This window comes from Schistocerca piceifrons, chromosome 2, assembly GCF_021461385.2.
Source record: "Schistocerca piceifrons isolate TAMUIC-IGC-003096 chromosome 2, iqSchPice1.1, whole genome shotgun sequence".
In the NCBI taxonomy this organism is placed as follows: domain Eukaryota; kingdom Metazoa; phylum Arthropoda; class Insecta; order Orthoptera; family Acrididae; genus Schistocerca; species Schistocerca piceifrons.
In genome coordinates, this window is record NC_060139.1 from 754,048,152 (window position 1) to 754,066,344 (window position 18,193).

Genomic DNA, 18,193 nt, shown 5'->3' on the forward strand with positions numbered 1-18,193 from the left:
AGTGTAGCGCTTGACACAGTCACGTCGATTAAATATTTGGGCGTAGCATTGCAGAGCGATATGAAGTGGGACAAGCACGTAATGGCAGTTGTGGGGAAGACTGATAGTTGCCTTCGGTTCATTGGTAGAATTTTGGGAAGATGTGGTTCATCTGTAAAGGAGACTGCTTATAAAACACAAATACGACCTATTCTTGAGTACTGCTAGAGCGTTTGGGATCCCTATCAGGTCAGATTGAGGGAGGACATAGAAGCATTTCAGAGGCGGGCTGCTAGATTTGTTACTGGTAAGTTTGATCATCACGCGAGTGTTACGGAAGTGCTTCAGGAACTCGCGTGGGAGTCTCTAGAGGAAAGGAGGTGTTCTTTTCGTGAATTGCTAGTGAGGAAATTTAGAGAACCAGCATTGAGGCTGACTGTAGTACAGTTTTACTGCCGCCAAATTACATTTTGCGGAAAGGCCACCAAGATAAGATAAGAGAGATTAGGGCTCGTACAGAGGCATGTAGGCGGTCATTTTCCCCTCGTTCTGTTTGGGAGTGGAACAGGGAGAGAAGATGCTAGTTGTGGTACGAGGTACCCTCTGCCATGCACTGTATGGTGGATTGCGGAGTATTTGTGTAGATGTAGATGTAGACATGAGCAACAAGATCCCAACACACATCCCTGGGTCACACCCAGAGTCACTTTTACACCTGACAATGACTCTCCACCCAAAATAATTTTCTGCATCCTCCCAACCAAAAATTCCTCAACCCCAGTCACAAATTTTGCTTGGTATCCCATATGATCACACTTCTGATAATAAGCATGGCTGTGATACAAAATGCTTTTCAGAAATGAAGAAACACTGCATTTACCTGACTACCTTGATCCAAAGTTTTCAGTAATTCATGTGAGAGAAGTGTGAGTTGGGTTTCAAGTGACAAATTTTTACGAAATCTGTGCTTACTAGCATGAAAGAGATCATTCTGTTTCATATGCCTCATTATTTTTGCCCTGACAATACATTCAAAATTCTACCACAGATCGATGTCAGGGGTACCAGACAGTAGTTTTGTGGATTACTTCTGATACACTTCTTGTAGACGAGAGTGCCCAGGCTTTCTTCCAACTATTGGGCACAGTTGTTTGCTTGTTGGTTCTAAAATCGATTATAGTTCGAAGAAGGGCAAGCTCAGCCAAAATTTCAGTATAGAATTTGATACGGATTCCATCCGGCCCTGGTCCTTTATTCAGTTTAATGACTTCAGCTGGTTCTCAATGCCACTGACACTAATATCAATTTTACTCATATTTTCAGTGGTACAAGAATTATAATTGAGCAGTTCTCCTGGTATTTCATTGTAAATAAACATTTGAAAATAAACATTTCTGCATTTGCTTTGCTACTCTCCATTTCAGCTCCTGTCTAGTCCATGGCCACGAACTGTGGTGCCCCTATCATACTTTATATGTGACCAGAATTTCTTTAGGTTTTGTGAAAATCATTACACAAAATTCTGCTATGATGGTCACAGTAGGGCACAAGCATTGCTCTCTTGACAGCGAAACGCTTTTCATTCAGCATCTCTGTATCTATTGTCCTATGCTTTGTCTTACACCTATTACACAGTAATCTCTGTTTCTTTAGATGTTTCCTTACAGTGACTGCATACCATGTAAGGACCCTTGTCCTAAGCTGAAAGTTTCAAGTTCCTCATTGAGATCTGACAATACTGCTTCTTTGCCTAGTCTGCTGGACATCTAAATCTTTCAATTTGTTTCAGTTGTCCTTCACAGTCTCTGGTTCAAGCCTTCCACTCCACTCAGTTGGCTGCATCCCATTCCATCAATGGCTGCCAGAATAGCCTCTTCAACATTCTGAATGAAGGCCCCCCCCCCCCCCCCCCCCAGACATACACACTGAGTCCACCTAGTGTTTCTTCCAATCCCTTGCTTCCATTTTCCTGACGGTTATCATTATTCACTGTACGTTTGAACCTCCAATGATTAACAGACTGCTACGTATTTGTGTTGCCATTCTACTGACACAAGACATAGCAGGTTTCTCAACACGCGAAATGGGTCTCACTGGTCCAGTGGTTTTGAAGGAAATCGGCACCTCGAACTTGTTGGTTCCTGTGTCACTGCACTGGACAGCATGACCTACCATGGACATGTCATTCACAGTCAAGTGGATGAGTAATGCCGATCCTGTATTTCCTGTAGAAGAAGCAGTTTTCTCTCACAAGGATAGTACTTGAGTCAACTTTGGTAACTCTGCTACATGACTCTCGGTAGCCCCCTTACCACATCTATCCACATCAGCTTCCAATCACTTCACAGTAGTCAGGGAAATTTCCAGCTGCTGATTAATAGAACCAGGTCATCCCCTCCTGAGAGCAACAACACAGTGGGGCTGCATTATGCCTGGTACAATGTTTTACAGACAGTAAACAAATAGTGTTAATCTAAGCTTGCTGATTCTCTTTCAATCTACGAGGCTAACACACTACAAGAATTACCATTAGCCTTTTAGAACTAAAGTGGCTAACAGTAAAAAACTTCCCACCAGTTTTACTGTTTCTTGGAAATGTTTTCAGGTTACAGTCACTAACAAATTAAACAATAGCATTAACTTACAATAAATGCAGACAATATATACACCCGTTAAAAGAGAAAACTAATACGACATGGTATGTTACTTATTTACTGTAACTTTCACTCACAAATAACAGATTTATGCAAAACACTCATTACATATGAAAAGCTTTGCAAGTGTCCAAAAATGTTTACAATTGATGATCTAGTACTACATAATATATCATGTTCATGAATTTTGACCAAATATTTACATGTAACTGTATCCTACACCCTTTGCAATAATCGCCTTTATCTCTACACTATTACATCACAGAAGTGGAACTGCAATATATGTAAAACTGAACACCGCAAGCTATTTGCAGCATAAGAGAAGGTTAAATTACTAACCTTTAAGCAGTCTGTTCCAATAGTTTGCTGAAACTGTAACATATGAAAAGGAAATTATGACAGCATTGAATAAGTAATGAAATAAAGTTTAGTAGGTTGGCCCTCTTTGGCAATTCAGTATGGGAATCTTCACTCTACTGGTAAAGGAATTGTGTGTAACTTTGAGCTTTTTCACATATACTGAGCTTACGATCAATACATTAAAAAGAAGTCAGCTACTGCCTTTTAATGACTTAGAATGCAGCAACCCCCAGAAATGGGTGATTCTGATGCTGGTCCAGATATGTATGCAGATGAGCTCTCAAGTAAGTAATGAAGAAAAGAAACAATGAAGCAAAGTATTTGTAAGAATAGGTTACACGAATGAACATTTCTAAAATAAGTCTGGTTGTAAAATATAATTTGATTGCAGGTAGGAAATGACAGTGCAGCATCTTTTTAAGCTATTAATTTCATTGTTGTTACTGCATAAGAGACCCAAAGGCAGTCGATGAGAGATATGGATGCTGTGCAGTTTCACTACCCTCCCCCCATGCACTCACTTCAGGAAATTGGCAGCACAAATACATTACTCGTCATGCCTTCCATGCTGATGTTTTACTTCTCATTGTGTATATCTGTGGATGGATATGATTATGTGTTGTTTGGGCATACAATAGCGATATCTTAGTGCCTTTATTGAAATTTTATGGGAGGGGAGGGGGGGGGGGGGGGGGTGAGTAAAAATGCATGCACATGCTTATTTGAAAATCACACATTTATTCAGATCTAAAACTTAATATAATAACGTAACATTTGTGGGACAGGGTTAAGAGAGTACAGCAGACATCTGTGGCCAATTGATCACAGGAATAGAAAGAATGAACCAGCCACTTTGTAACACTTTAGAATCTCCAGCCTAAAAGCTTAGGCCATAGTCTGGACACTATACGAAATTTTAAAAGCTTTACCACACTCATCATCAGCCCTACCTTAAATTGCTTCTGTGCTCTCACCATAATATAAAAGGCATTCAGTTAAAATAGTGTACACTGATTCACACGTCACTGACATCACACAGTGGGTCATCGCTGGAATATGATGAAGTCTGTTAGAGGACAATATCCAATTCAAAGGTGGGTCAGGATAAAATTCATCTTATGAGATTGAGTGATTTGAGGTATGTCATGGCCACATAGTTGTTTCCAGTGACAGCCACTCCTCTTCCCACACTCATATGGTTCCCGATTCAACAGCAAAAAGACAGCCTGCAAGGCATGGCACATTGTTTCATGCAGGCCTTTTTGGCTGCAGTCTCTCCTTGCTCATTCCCCTAAATTCTCATTTGCCTCAGTAACCAGCAGAATGATTAATGATTTGCTTCCTGTTGAAGAAGATAAAATATGTCAAACACATTTTGTGTCATGTACACTGCTGACTACATTTGCTGCAATGACAACAGAGCACTAAGGGAATCACAGGAAATGAAAAACTTTTTGTACTTTAGATGCCTCGTCTGCGACAGTGCATTCCGGATTTCATGGAGTTCTGCAGTAAATATGGTAATTCATTAGAAAAGTAAATCCTGAATAAATAGTTGGGAACACAACTGTACACCCAAGGGATACTCTTGCTCTGAGCCATCAGTGACCACAATTTTAAAATTATGACGGCTATCTAAAAAGTTATAAAATGAAGATACAACAGTTAAATTCGCAATGCAAATTGCTCCAACCTTGGTGTAAAACCATAAAATCAGTCACATCCATCTCAAAGGCAATCCTTCCATCAACCACAACCACCTCTATAAGGCAATTCATCACACAAATCCTTTAGGGTTTCACTACTCAGTGCCTGTAATGAAAGTGTCTTTCCATTGGTGAGAAGCAATATTATGGTACGCACGCACCTTTTACACAAGTACTGTCTTATAGAAGTGTCACACTATGAGCAGTTGCCACCTTATATCGAGCGAGGAGGGCACACGAGCCTCACTGTACAGGCTCTTCATAGTGCTGGCTCTAAAGGCCCAAGTTGCAAGCTTAAATCCTCCATCATACACTGCAACTAACATTTTTAAGTAGACGGATCTTGCAGAACCACACATCCTGCACCCATGATAAAGCCGTGAACACACAAATGTTCTGTAAAACTGGAGAAGACAGGTTTGGTCTGCTCCCCATGAACTATGGCTAATGCATTTTAAAATAGGGGCTTCGTGTCCCTAAGGTTTAGAGATGGGCAGTCCGCTTCTGAATTGATTCAAATAGCCAGATCCTTCTAAGGAGGGAGTGACAAGATTCAGAAAAAAATGGAGGTAGCTCATTGCTGGTGGCTGTAATGAGCACAACGAAAATTGTCTGGTAGGCTGCTGCAACGGTGCCACATGCCACATCCTAAAGAAAACGTTTCCCAAGCTACGAAAAAATATGTTATAGATCAAGTCCTCATTCACGAAAAACAACAGAAGATAAAGAAACCTCCATGCCCCCCCCCCCCCCCCAATCTCCCTCGGGCCATACCCATTCAGCTATCTCAACAGTAATGGTGCAAAAGTAAGCAGTAAGCACAACACACCACAGCACCTAATGCCCAACTGGGAGGAGGAGGAGGAGGAGGAGGAGGAGGAGGAGGAGGAGGGGGGGGGGGGCGGGATCTAAAACCTTTGGCCCAGCTGAGAATCGCCTCAGGTCCCCCCACTTAGCAATCCTCCATGCTGACTGCACAGCTAACGAGGGAATGGCTCTTTAGAATGGTACATTAATGTAGAACACACTTCCAGAATCAAGTTTATGCATTTCATTTGAAAATAAATGCTTCAAATTTCAGAAGCTCAATAAGTGTTTACATGCTCTTGGGTGGGATGTTACTTCTCATCTTTTGACTTAGCATCATACGTGGAATGTGTTCTCTGCAATAATGTAAGCTGTGGTCTTTAGCCTCTGTGTGCTAGGAGCGTATCGCAAGGTGACGCAGGCCTCACCCACCTTCCAATAGCTTGGAGTTTCCGTCATTCTCACTAATCGGACCATAAGCTATCCACTAGCTCACTGCTCCCCACCATTTGAATGGACCAGATCACAAGATAGCTCACTGCTCCCCACCATTTGAATGGACCAGATCACAAGATAGCTCACTTCTCCCCACCATTCTTACGGACCAGACTGCAAGGTAGCTCGCTGCTCCCTACCACTCAAGGATGAATTTACATGGAGCAGATCACATGGCGACCTGATGTGTCACTTTTTCTCTGCATTCTTGGCACTGGGATACAGCTTGCAACTCACTTTCCTGACTGAACACCTGTCCATCTGAATTCAACTTCTTATAAAAATAATGGTATGTGTAACACAAAATTATTTTAACAAACATTTATGATAGTCCATGTATATGGGTTGTCTCAGGAGGAATTTTCAATATTCAGGGATATGACAGGAATGATCATTTGAAGCAAATAACAAAATATGGACATATGTCATATTCAAAAGTGTTTCTGAAACAGAACACATTTAAAGTTACTTTTGAAGGTGTTCTTGTATAACTCGAAATCTAAGGCCTGTAGCGAAAACATGTAACAGTAAAAATTACACTACATCATATTTCCTATAAAAAGATCCTATTCATTTTTCCTCTAGGACTTATAGTTTGTGTGAGGAGAAAGAGAAAATAAGGAAAATCTTGCACAACACGCAGGCACTGAGATGTAGGTAGGCTTTTTTTAAAGCCAGTTGGTGGTAGTTTCCCAATTTGATATCCCACTTGTCCTATATCAAATTATTTGTCTCAACTTCACCTACACTACTGTGGTACATTGTAAAAAGTGACAATATACTGAAGAATAAAGAAAATAAATAACAATGTATATTAAATATGTTCAATCTCAGATACCATTCAGAACAGTGCATATGTCCGCATGAAGTTTTTTTCTTCCAATAATCATTCCTTTCATCCCCACATAATTATTGAACATTCATCCGGGAACAACCTGAGTGCTATGTTTAATTTTTTAATTATTCACTCAACCTGGACAGATTAATGCCTTCACGACCCCTCTTACACCAGACCATAGTTTTCTATGTAATTACGTAACTTATGAAAATCAGTTATTTAAGAAAAAATCATAATATTTTTAAAATGATATCTCCTTTTTTCTTTGCATGGCCATTTGTCTGTTACACTCTCTTGGTTGAAATTGTTATTTTCTTCAGTCTTCCTAAATATCTTCTGCCCACTGAGTAATAATGTCATCAAGAACATACCCAGCTACATCTCTAGTGCTTGTATTTTGATGGGAATGAGTGTTTCTGCTGTGTTGTCCAGGCAAGAGCTTCAAGATCTACATAGTAGTAGTTATTGTGAGCAATAGTGGGTCAACAATAAGCTTGATCAATTGGACTGTCAGGTCGTCCTGTACAGTAAAAGCTGATTTTAGATTAATGTATTGGCATGTCTTAGTTATCGTTTCTCTCTGACTGACTGATTCTGTTTGCTTTTTGCTTGTAATCAGTTTTATTTTCAATGGTAGGAGGTTGTTTGTAAGTCCGATGTGCAGTGTCTCCGAGATTCATGAACTATTTTAGCTCTTCTGTTAGCCAAGATGCAGGTTTTCCCTTCAGGTTTCTGGTCTTTGAGGGAGCATATTTATTGTGTAATAGCTTTAGTTTGGTAGTAAATCCACGGAGCTTGTCTTTCAAGTCCAGGAATGGAATGGAAGTCGTCTCCCAAATTATCTCTTGCACCTCCAATGAAAGTTCGGGTACAGTGATACACTTAAAGTCCCTGTATGTTGTCAGTTACAGTTTATTCCTTTGATATTTTAGAGAGTAAGTCATGAGTATGACGATGTGAGCCGTTTCCAGGTGAGCTGATTCTTTACTTGTGGATTTCATTGCATATATATGTATGAGAGTGAGACTATAGGTTGCATTATGGATATGTGTAAACTGAAGTACTGCTACATTTGGAGAACAAATTACACATGTGAATTTCAAAGTGAAGGGACACAATATTCATGTGTTACTAGCATTATTCGTATGCTCCAAAGTTGAATCGAATTCTTAATGGTCAGTTCTGAAAAAGGCATCCCACCTATTTCCAGAAGTCTGTAGAGGATGCAGATGAGGCAAATTTTGTGAAGGAAAGTGATGTTTACGAACGTACATTTGACTTCTTTGTCTTTGTTACTGTTGGATGTGTGTAGCATGGGTGGTAATAAGTGAAAGCATTTGTATGCCGCTACTTCACTCCTCATCTGCTATTTCTGTGGTGGTTTGGGACAATGGGGTCAATATTTTAGGAAATGGAGAGCACACTGAGCTTGAGCCGGATGCTCACACTTCTTGGAAGAAAGCCATGGATGTTGATATCCTGAAATATATGGCGGATTTCGCCAAAATGAGTTGAATGTGATGGCCAACCATGTTCTACAGTAACAATACAGACACACTGGTAGAACCTGTAGCTGCATGATCAGACAGGTTCGCATCTCCTAAAGCACAGGCTTTAGAGTTCATTTGCAGTGTTGTTTTCCAGTCTTTATCTACACCATTACCCTGCCATCTCTCGTTCACACACTACGTAGCCCAAGTACAGATAATACATAATTAAAAATTTTTATCTTTCAGCAGTGAAATCTTTATGCATTGTCAGACTTGTCTTCGTGAGTTCCTTAATCACTATGACTGTTTCAGTTCTTTTCGTATATGATACAAACTTAACGACTGTGGGGCTAGGTATCGCAGATCATAATGTCCTACATCCTACTCTGTAACTTCTGATTACACAATGTGCGGCATGTATATTTGTTTTCACTTTACTCTTTTGCAATTTAAAATGCCTATGTTATGAGTAAGTATTTTAATTTTTCCAGTGTACTTTGCAGTGTTGCACAACAATATGTCAATCACACTGCCTTTGACTAGAAGAATTACAAGCGATGTATGGTACCATTTTACCAAAACGAAAATGCCGCTACTGTCAGCTGATAATTTCCATGTCTTCTGGTTCATCATCAAACCGGAAGGGACATCTAAAATCGAAGCATTCTACGATACCTCTGAAACAATATGGGTCAGGAAGCTGATCAAGACTGCCATCAATCGATGCAGAAATCCAAGAAATCATTTCTTGTGAACTGTCCTCACTGACATCTGCTTCCACATTGGGTGGAGGTATCCTCCCAGAAAGGAGAATCGAGTCTCAAGTTGTATCCAGCCCATTAGTGTTGTCGGGTTCTGGACCAAGTCCTGATTTATTGCCTTCTGTGATGCCCTCACCCCCAACTATTTTTCATTTACAACAACCAATAAGTACATGTTTTAATATTATCAAGCCACCCACATTAAATAAAAGTATGGCATTACATGTACTGTTTTTAAAAATGATTTGCAGAGAATACCATCCTTTCTCTATAGTTGAAGGTCAGAACTTAAAAATATACATATATTGTATGCTTTGCCCAAATTTTAATTTACCAAGTCGAAAAACATTGCCAAACTCTCTAATTCCTATTTTGTATCATGAGTTATTTGATAAAATTAAAAATGATTTGGCCATGACAAAGTCAATCTCCCTTATTTCTAATGTGTGGACAAGAGTAAATAACATTAGTTTCTATGCTCTGACTGGACATATCAGATGAGAAAAGTGAACTAAAGTCAAACCCTTTACAACACCCACAATTCGAAGACAGACACACTGCAGAAAACATCTCAAACTCGGTAAAGTTTGTTATTGCCAAATACAATACAGACTTTAAAACCACCTCCACAATAACACACAATGCATCAAATATGAAATTAACTGTCATGCTTGTCCAAATTCTACATAGTCCATGCTTTGCACATTCTTTAGACCTCACTGTGCAACACACAATTGAGAAGTCTATACAGAAACCTGTTGATTGAGGTCAAAAGAATTACATTTTTTTCAGAAGAGACCCATTGCTTTCATCAAACTTGCTGAAATGCACGAAAATTTAATAAATGACCAATAAACTGAAACAAAATGTCCCAAGCGGATGGAACTCTACTTCCGAAATGTTGCATATATTTACTTTAAATAAAGACCCATGATTTCTTGCCTTGCTTTTTTAGGTGGAAAATTGATCACCTTAAACTTAAAATATACAGAGTGGGACATAATGTAACAGGTTTTACAGTTTTTTAAAGTTTTTGGTGAGGTAACCAAAGAGGTGTCCTCAGAAAAAATAGTCTCGCATTCAAAAATGAAAATCTTGCTAAGATTAATGGAATGGCAGCTGAAATCTTTTGAAAACAAAAATAAAGAATGTCCTCAAGAAATAGACATTGGTTTATAATTTCCTTAAAGGGTTATCAGAGTGGTTTGGTGTTATTTCCAGGAACAAATTGACTGGTCAAGCAACATTACTGGAACACCCCTTCAAAAGGGAGACAAAAAATCTCAGGATTGCTATACGAAGGCTATTGCAGAAATGAAAGTGTTGGTTGTTCAACAACAAAAAATAGTTTATTTCTCAACCAACTACCACCATAACACATGAGACTTCTCCAGCTTGGGAACAGTTTGATGAAACTATTGGTCAGCTTCACTCAAGTCATGACCTGTCGACTTGGACAAATATTTAGTGGAGGGGTATTGGCCTAGAAACAACAATCCCTTAATCTGGTGGGAAACAAGAAAATTGCTGTGGCGAATGCCGTACCAATTGGTTCCAAAAGTGTTAAGTATCACAGCAACGTCAGTGCCCAGTGAAAGAATACTTTCAAAAGCAGGATAAATATGCACAAGAAAAGAAACAGACCCACATCCACTAAAATGGCTCAGATTTTATTCATAAATGACAATGATGATTAATTTTTCCTTTTTAGCTTTATATACACTGTAATACTGCCTGTAAATGACGACTGCAGATGCACTTTAATTACAACTATGTTATAGTTCTTATATCGATCAAACAATGGAAAATCCAGGATGGGATGTAACAATATTATGAGAAGGAAAAATGTTACTCACCATATAACGGAGATGCTGAGTCGCAGGTAGGCACAACAAAAAAATTTTCACACTTAAAGCTTTCGGCCAATGGTCTTTGTCAACAATACACACACACACACACACACACACACACACACACACACACACACACACACACACACAAGAATCTTCTTGTGCATATTCGTGTGTGTGTGTGTGTGTGTGTGTGTGTGTGTGTGTGTGTGTGTGTGTGTGTGTCTATTGTTGACAAAAGCCATTGGCCGAAAGCTATAAGTGTGAAAATCTTTTTGGTGTGTATCTGCGACTCAGCATCTCCGCTATATGGTGAGTTCTTATTTTGTATTTTTTTTCAATAAAAGTATCAAAATGTGACAAGAATTAGTCTTCATTCTTAAAATTTTTTCACTTGATAAAAAAGATTTGGGATTTTGTTGTAATTTTTATAATTCTTACAGCAAATAATAAAACTTTTTATATCTCAAAATTACTAGGAACATAACACAAAATTATGACTCCTATTTACATGTTCTTTCAAAATCAGATAAAAATACAGGTTTAGTGACATGGATTAAAAAGGCACTGTGCCTTCATTTAACTTATTTTGAGATTGAGTAGTGAGTCATGAAAAAGAACTAGTTCATTCCAGTGAGTGACCATTTCTGATCTGATTTCTGAAAAGAACATTTTTGCTCATCACTACTAATGAGTGGTAACCAGGTATGCTCAAAAATCAAATGTGAGGTATAGAAACCTATATTTCTTATCTATGTCCCTCATCTTCAATCTACCTAAGTTCAAAACAGAATGTGAAAAGTTAAGAGACACACAAAGGTTTCACAGTCGAGAAATTGAAACCTCTCTACTCCATCCATTCCTACAACCATCTAATAGTCAGCTGCGACCAACAGGTTTTTGCAAGGAGGAACAACAGACTGAGAAATTGTCCACAAACAAAGAACAGTGGACAGGACTTTTAACTATTGATGTTGTGCCATCAATAGCTACAGCAAGGACAGTGACACTAAAACTGCCTTGGGAGAGAGAATTGAACAAAAGAAACGACCATACACATGTACGAATGTCATCAAAAACCCCATGTATGGAACTGTTCAATTATATTAGGCCTCCACCATGTAGTATCACAGGTCTTCTCGATGTCAAAAAATACATCCATTTAGTGATGCCTGCAGAGGATATGCTGTTGTACGGCCACTCCAGTAGGGCAAGGTAATAAAAGGTGATACCTCCTGAATCCACAGGAAAAACATTTGACCTGCCTATTCTAAGATGCAGACAAGGCAGCAGTTGACCATTTGCTCCATAGTTTTGCCCCTGCAGCTACGGAGGGCAGCAGTACGATAAATACACAGAACATGTACTCTCCTCAGGTTTTCAAATTGGAATTAAACTGCTTCCCTCCAGGAATCAGGAAAGTGCCCTACACCCAAATTAAGTTAAGACTTATGAGGATGATTTCTTTCCTTAACCCTCTGAAGTGCCTTAACAGGCTTTAACTAACCCTACTGTGACGAGATGATGTATCATGAGGCAGAGACAATGGAGCTCCCACACAGAAAAGGGGCAGTCCTAACTGTCCCTCTCAATGAACACACTGCAGCGTCAGGAAACTGGACCCTGACTGGAAGTGGTGGTAATTCTGACAAAATATTCTGTCACTGTCTGGGCAGTGTCTCATAAGTTGGCCTGCAAACTTCCATTCATCATTATAGCAGCTACTGGGAACCTCCCAAATTTCCTGGGAATCCAACTGATGGTCTTGCATAGAATTGCACTTTTAGTGGAATGGTACATTATCAGGAACTACGGCCACGAGCTCTTCTAGCAAAATGTTGCCATTATTACCAGGAAGTTGTTGGGGTTCTCTGCAGCTGGACAGCACTTGAATCATTGCACCTCCATGTAGAAAGTGGATCCAGATCAGGCAGTAATCATGTGAGTGCAAATCATAAACCACTTTGCACTGAGTAGTGCGTGCCAGGGCTGTAGAGCACACAAAGATCAACAGCAGTAAACAACACCTCTGGAGTTCTTGTCTCTATACCCTGATCAACAGACAAGTGATGACATTACCAAGTTCTTGGTTGTTCTAACACTGAAGGAAGTGGATTCTGAAACCCAAAGCCCACTGTGTGCATTACAATATCCACACAGAAGAAAAGTTTTGGGGAGTTGCATAATGAGGTTAGTGAGAGCCTTTTCCACCACCCACCTAATGTGTGGGCAGGCATAGGAAAAACAGTCAATCTATGATGCACATGCACTGATATAGTGACTGCTTGTAGGCTGGTAGTGAAAGGAAGAGTGAAGGAGTCGTATGCACTGTTTATGAAAATAGTCTGTCCTCTCTACCTCTCTCTCTGCTATCACCATCTTTTTTTTTTTTTTTTTTAGTGAGGATGTTGTAGTCACATCACTCAGGATCATCAGATAATTTAAAATGTGTCTCCTGAAAACATACACAGATTGGTCTTCCCTTAGTTCCTCCACGTGTATCTTGAACCCATTCGTTTTCACTGCCATATGGAAGCCACCATCTTTGTGGGAAATTTTTTTCTGCCCATTTTGTTGCTCCGTTGTGTGGGATTTTCATAAAATAGATGACTGGGATTTGGGGGGGGGGGGGTTGTTGTTTGAGTGTCTTGATAGTTCCATTAGGCAGACAACACACACGAACCATCGTCTTGAGGAGCCATAAGACAGTACCGAAGCCACATGGTCTGATGGTTTTGGACTTGATCTTTTAGATTTTTTTCTCCCCTCCACCCCAGTTAGGACTTTGAGGACAGTGGTAAAGCTAATTTTAACAGTAACATTTATCTGTTCCCCTTTTCTGCATGCTGTTAGTGTTACATGCTTTTGGGTGGTAAACTGTGGGGGAATCAGTGACCTCTCCTGGAATAGAGACAAGAGTGGCTAAAAATCTATTAAAACAATAATAAGTTCGAAAACCAAGCTCTATCAACAAACACAGCACAATAAAAAAGACTTTAAAATACTACTGACTTGTCTGCTATGAGCTGTATCATTCTTTCTTACTGCTACAATTGTTAAAATTGTAGGAAAATTTGTCATTGTAACCAGTGGGACAGTTTTGTAGCTACATTTACAGCTGCAGGTTTTGTACTGTGTTCAGCTGTCAATATCTGGATGTCAACGCCTCTGTTACGGGCTGCTCCAATGGTGAGTAGTATGAGTTTATAAACACAGATGGCTGTGTGGCCCTAAACACGTTCTTCGCCTCAGAGTACGAGACATGTTGCGTACCCTTTATCTCCTAGATATTTTTTTTCTTTTCCTGAAATACAGAATATTCTTAGCTCCATACTGGCTGGTTTTGGGAACAACTGACACACTTGTCCGGGGCAGTGCATTCAATGCCGGGTTTGTGGGTAGCCGAATTACATCATCAGCATGCAGCCTCATCTATGCATACTAAGTTGGAGTGAATCGAGCATTGAAACTGAAGGCAATGCATAGGGACAGGTATATGGTACCTAGCTTGCTGCTACGTACTCAGTTTTGGTAAGTGGAAACTGAAAAGATGTCTTCATGAGCTCACCATGAACTCTTGTTATAATATTATTTACTCCGACAACGGAACAGTTTGCAGTTCTTTGGTAGATATGCACATCAAAACAAGTTTTGCATCACTCCGATTCCCAGAACTCCTGAAGACAGATGTTGACTGTGGATATTGTATGATAGACAAAGCCCATTTGACTGTTCAGAGGTGTCACTAAACCCACCCAGAGATGTACACAACCATGCATGAGCAGCGACTATTAGACAGAGGGGGTCCGACAGCTGATCAGTTCCAGTCATTCACGAGGAAGGAGGTACACGGCTCGTGTTGTCTGTAGTTCAACCATGCCTAGTCAGTCAATACCACATTTCGATCGTGTCCGAATTACTACTTTGTGCCAGGAAGGGCTCTCAAAAAGGAAAGTGTCCGTGTGTCTCAATGTGAACCAAAGCGATGTTGTTTGGACATGGAGGAGAGACAGAGAGACTGGAACTGTCGATGACATGCCTCGCTCAGGCCTCCCAAGGGCTACTACTGCAGTGGATGACCGCTACCTGCGGATTATGGCTCAGAGGAACACTGCAGCAACACCACCATGTTGTATAATGCTTTTCGTGCAGCCACAGGACATTCTATTACAACTCAAACTGTGCGCAGTAGGCTACATGATGCGCAATTTCACTCCCGATGTCCATGGCGAGGTCCGTCTTTGCAACCACGACACCATGCAGCGCAGTACAGATGGGCCCAACAACATGCCAAATGGACCACTCAGGATTAGTGTTGCATTCGATTCACCGATATGTCTTCAACCAGACAATCATCAGAGATGTGTTTGGAGGCAACCCGGTCAGGTTGAACGCCATGGACACACTGTCCAGTGAGTGCAGCAAGGTGAAGGTTCCCTGATGTTTTGGGGTGGCATTATGTGGGGCCAACGTACACCGCTGGTGGTCAAGGAAGGCATCACAATGGCTGCACGATACATGAATGCCATCCTCCAACCAATAGTGCAACCATATCAGCAGCACATTGGCGAGGCATTCGTGTTCGTGGACAACAATTCGCGGCCCCCCTCGTGTACATCTTGTGAATGACTTCCTTCAGGATATTGACATCGCTCGGCTAGAGTGGCCAACATGTTCTCCAGATATAAACCCTATCGAACGTGCCTGGGATTGATTGAAAAGGGCTGTTTATGGATGACGTGACCCACCAACCACTCTGAGTGATCTACGTTGAGTCACCGTTGAGGAGTGGCACATTCTGGACCAACAGTGCTTGGTGAACTTGTGGATAGTATGCCATGACGAATACAGGCATGCACCAATGCAAGAGGACATGCTACTGGGCATTAGAAGTACCGATGTGCACAGCAATCTGGACCACCACCTCTGAAGGTCTCGCTGCATGGTGGTACAACATGCAATGTGTGGTTTTCATGAGCAATAAAAAGGGCGGAAATGGTGTTTATGTTGATCTCTATTCCAATTTTCTGTACAAGTTCCAGAACTCTTCGAACCGAGGTGATGCAAAACATTTTTTGATGTGTGTATATCTATGATGTCCTGGCAGGTAAAATTCACTCACAGCAATTTAGTGCAGTGTGCAGCTCACTTGATGGCATACTCTTCAAGTAATTTGGCATTTAACAACTTGTTTATATGGGTAGACTTTATTAACTCGGCCACAAATCTACTGTTACAGAGCATCTTAATGTGCTACTGTTTGTCAAAATTGCAACACCCAAGAGGAATGATCTACATCACAGAAATGCTCTGAACCACACAGGAGTCAAATGGAATGTAGAACAGCGAAATCATTTAAGCAACTAAGATTACAGAGCGATGATGTGTATAAAGGCCCCAGCAGTGCCCTCTTTCCTGTGACTGGACAGGTCAAGCCTTTAAACGTGGAAACATTCATGTAAGTGCCTATGTGCTTCATCAAGGTCAGAGGGTGCAATATCAGCATGCGAGTGAATTTTAACAGGGTGGAATTACTGGTCTGCAGGGAATGGGTCTGATGAACTGTGACACTGCAGTTTGTACAAGGCACAATGTTACAACATACTGGACTAACAATGTAACCACAGTGTCGGATGACCCCTTTCTTGTGCACATAGCCATAATTGACATAACAGCGTTATCCACAGTGCTGACTCGGCATTGGAGCACTGTAATTGGTGTAGACATGTCTCTGTTGACAATTCAACATTATCTCATAGTGGCAAAGAGATAGGGGGGCTGGCCAGTACTTACCTCAGCTCAGTACAGCCGATAGATACACAAAAAACAGAACCGAAAATTTAAGTTCCTAGCTTTTGGAACAAATGTTCCTTCATCAGGGAGGAGAGAGGGGAAAGAAAGGGAAGAAGGGAAAGTGGATTCAGTTACTCACAACCCAGGTTATGAAGCAGGTTATGAAGCAACAGCTTCATAACCTGGGTTGTGAGTAACTGAATCCACTTTCCCTTCTTCCCTTTCTTTCCCCTCTCTCCTCCCTGATGAAGAAACATTTGTTCCGAAAGCTAGGAACGTAAATTTTCGGTTCTGTTTTTTGTGTATCTATCGGCTGTACTGAGCTAAGTACTGGCCAGCCCCTCTATCTCTTTGTTAGTATTTGTTTCACATCTTTATATGAGATTTTCCATTAATCATTTATCTCATAGTGGCACAAATAACACTGTGTTGGCTTCCAAAGACAAGACTGTTATGAGCACATGAAGACTGTCATTGGTGTGCTGTGTTTTCAAGCATTCCATTTGTCCTACAGTGACAGCTGTGTACAAGAAAGACACTACAGTGGTGAACGTCGTCAGTGAGACCACAGTGTTAAAAGGCATATCAGACAAATGCCAAGTATGATGGCTTGGGGTGCCACTGGCTATAACATGTGATCTCACTTCCTACGTATTAAGGGTAATCTGAATACCAGTCCTTATATCACGGAGTTTTTAAAGACAGAGGCACTGCCCCTCCTGCAAGCAGCTCCAGACACCATATTTCAGCAAGACAATGTCCCATTACATATGGCAAGGAATACGCAAGACTTCTTTGAAAAATGATAGCTACCACTGCTTTCCTGTCATTTTTGCCCATCACATGCACTTGGGATATGGCCAGTCGGCATCTTGTTTGTTCCAATCCTCCTGCAGCCACTGTCAATTCCTTGTGACTGCACCTACAAACCATGTGGCAGTGTGTTCTGCATCATATCCATGGCCACTTTGAATCCATGCCACATTGTCTAGTACATTGTACAAGCACATAGCTTACATAGTATCTTTGAAGAAGAGTAAATTCTTTTTGAGAAAACAATTACCTACCACAATCTAACATACTTTCATGACCACTCATCCTCAAATTTATGCAACAGCAGCAAACCAAGTTGCAAGGAAGTCCGACTGTTGACTATGGCATGTGGCAAATGCTAGTTTTATACATGAGTTTTCCGCATGTTTTTACAACATGAATGTGTGTGGTGAACAAATTAGAGAAACAACAAAAAGACACCACAGTGATTATTTAAAAAGACACCGGAAGGTCACCAGGTTAGAGAAACCAAATATTAAACAGTGATAAACAATGAAACCAAATGTTCTGTTCATACCCTTAAAACAATTAAAACTGTAGCATTTTCCAGCCAGTTTGTTGACATAAACTTATTTATGTTTGACACAACATTTACTGCTAGTCTGTTGGTAATACAAAGAATGAGC

General features: G+C 40.5%; 1 protein-coding gene across 4 annotated transcripts in view; it reads right to left on the reverse strand.

Moving 5' to 3' along the window:
* Window positions 1-18,193, reverse strand: part of LOC124777024 (nuclear pore complex protein Nup93-like) — a 213,281-nt gene that overhangs the window by 45,113 nt on the left and 149,975 nt on the right. For 3 of the 4 annotated variants that reach the window (XM_047252278.1, XM_047252279.1, XM_047252277.1), the window contains one exon: window positions 2,973-3,005. The exons of the other annotated variant lie outside the window; for it this stretch is intronic. In XM_047252278.1, coding sequence (XP_047108234.1) covers window positions 2,973-3,005 — 33 coding nt within the window. The remainder of the gene's footprint in view (window positions 1-2,972; window positions 3,006-18,193) is intronic. 4 annotated transcript variants of the gene reach the window in all.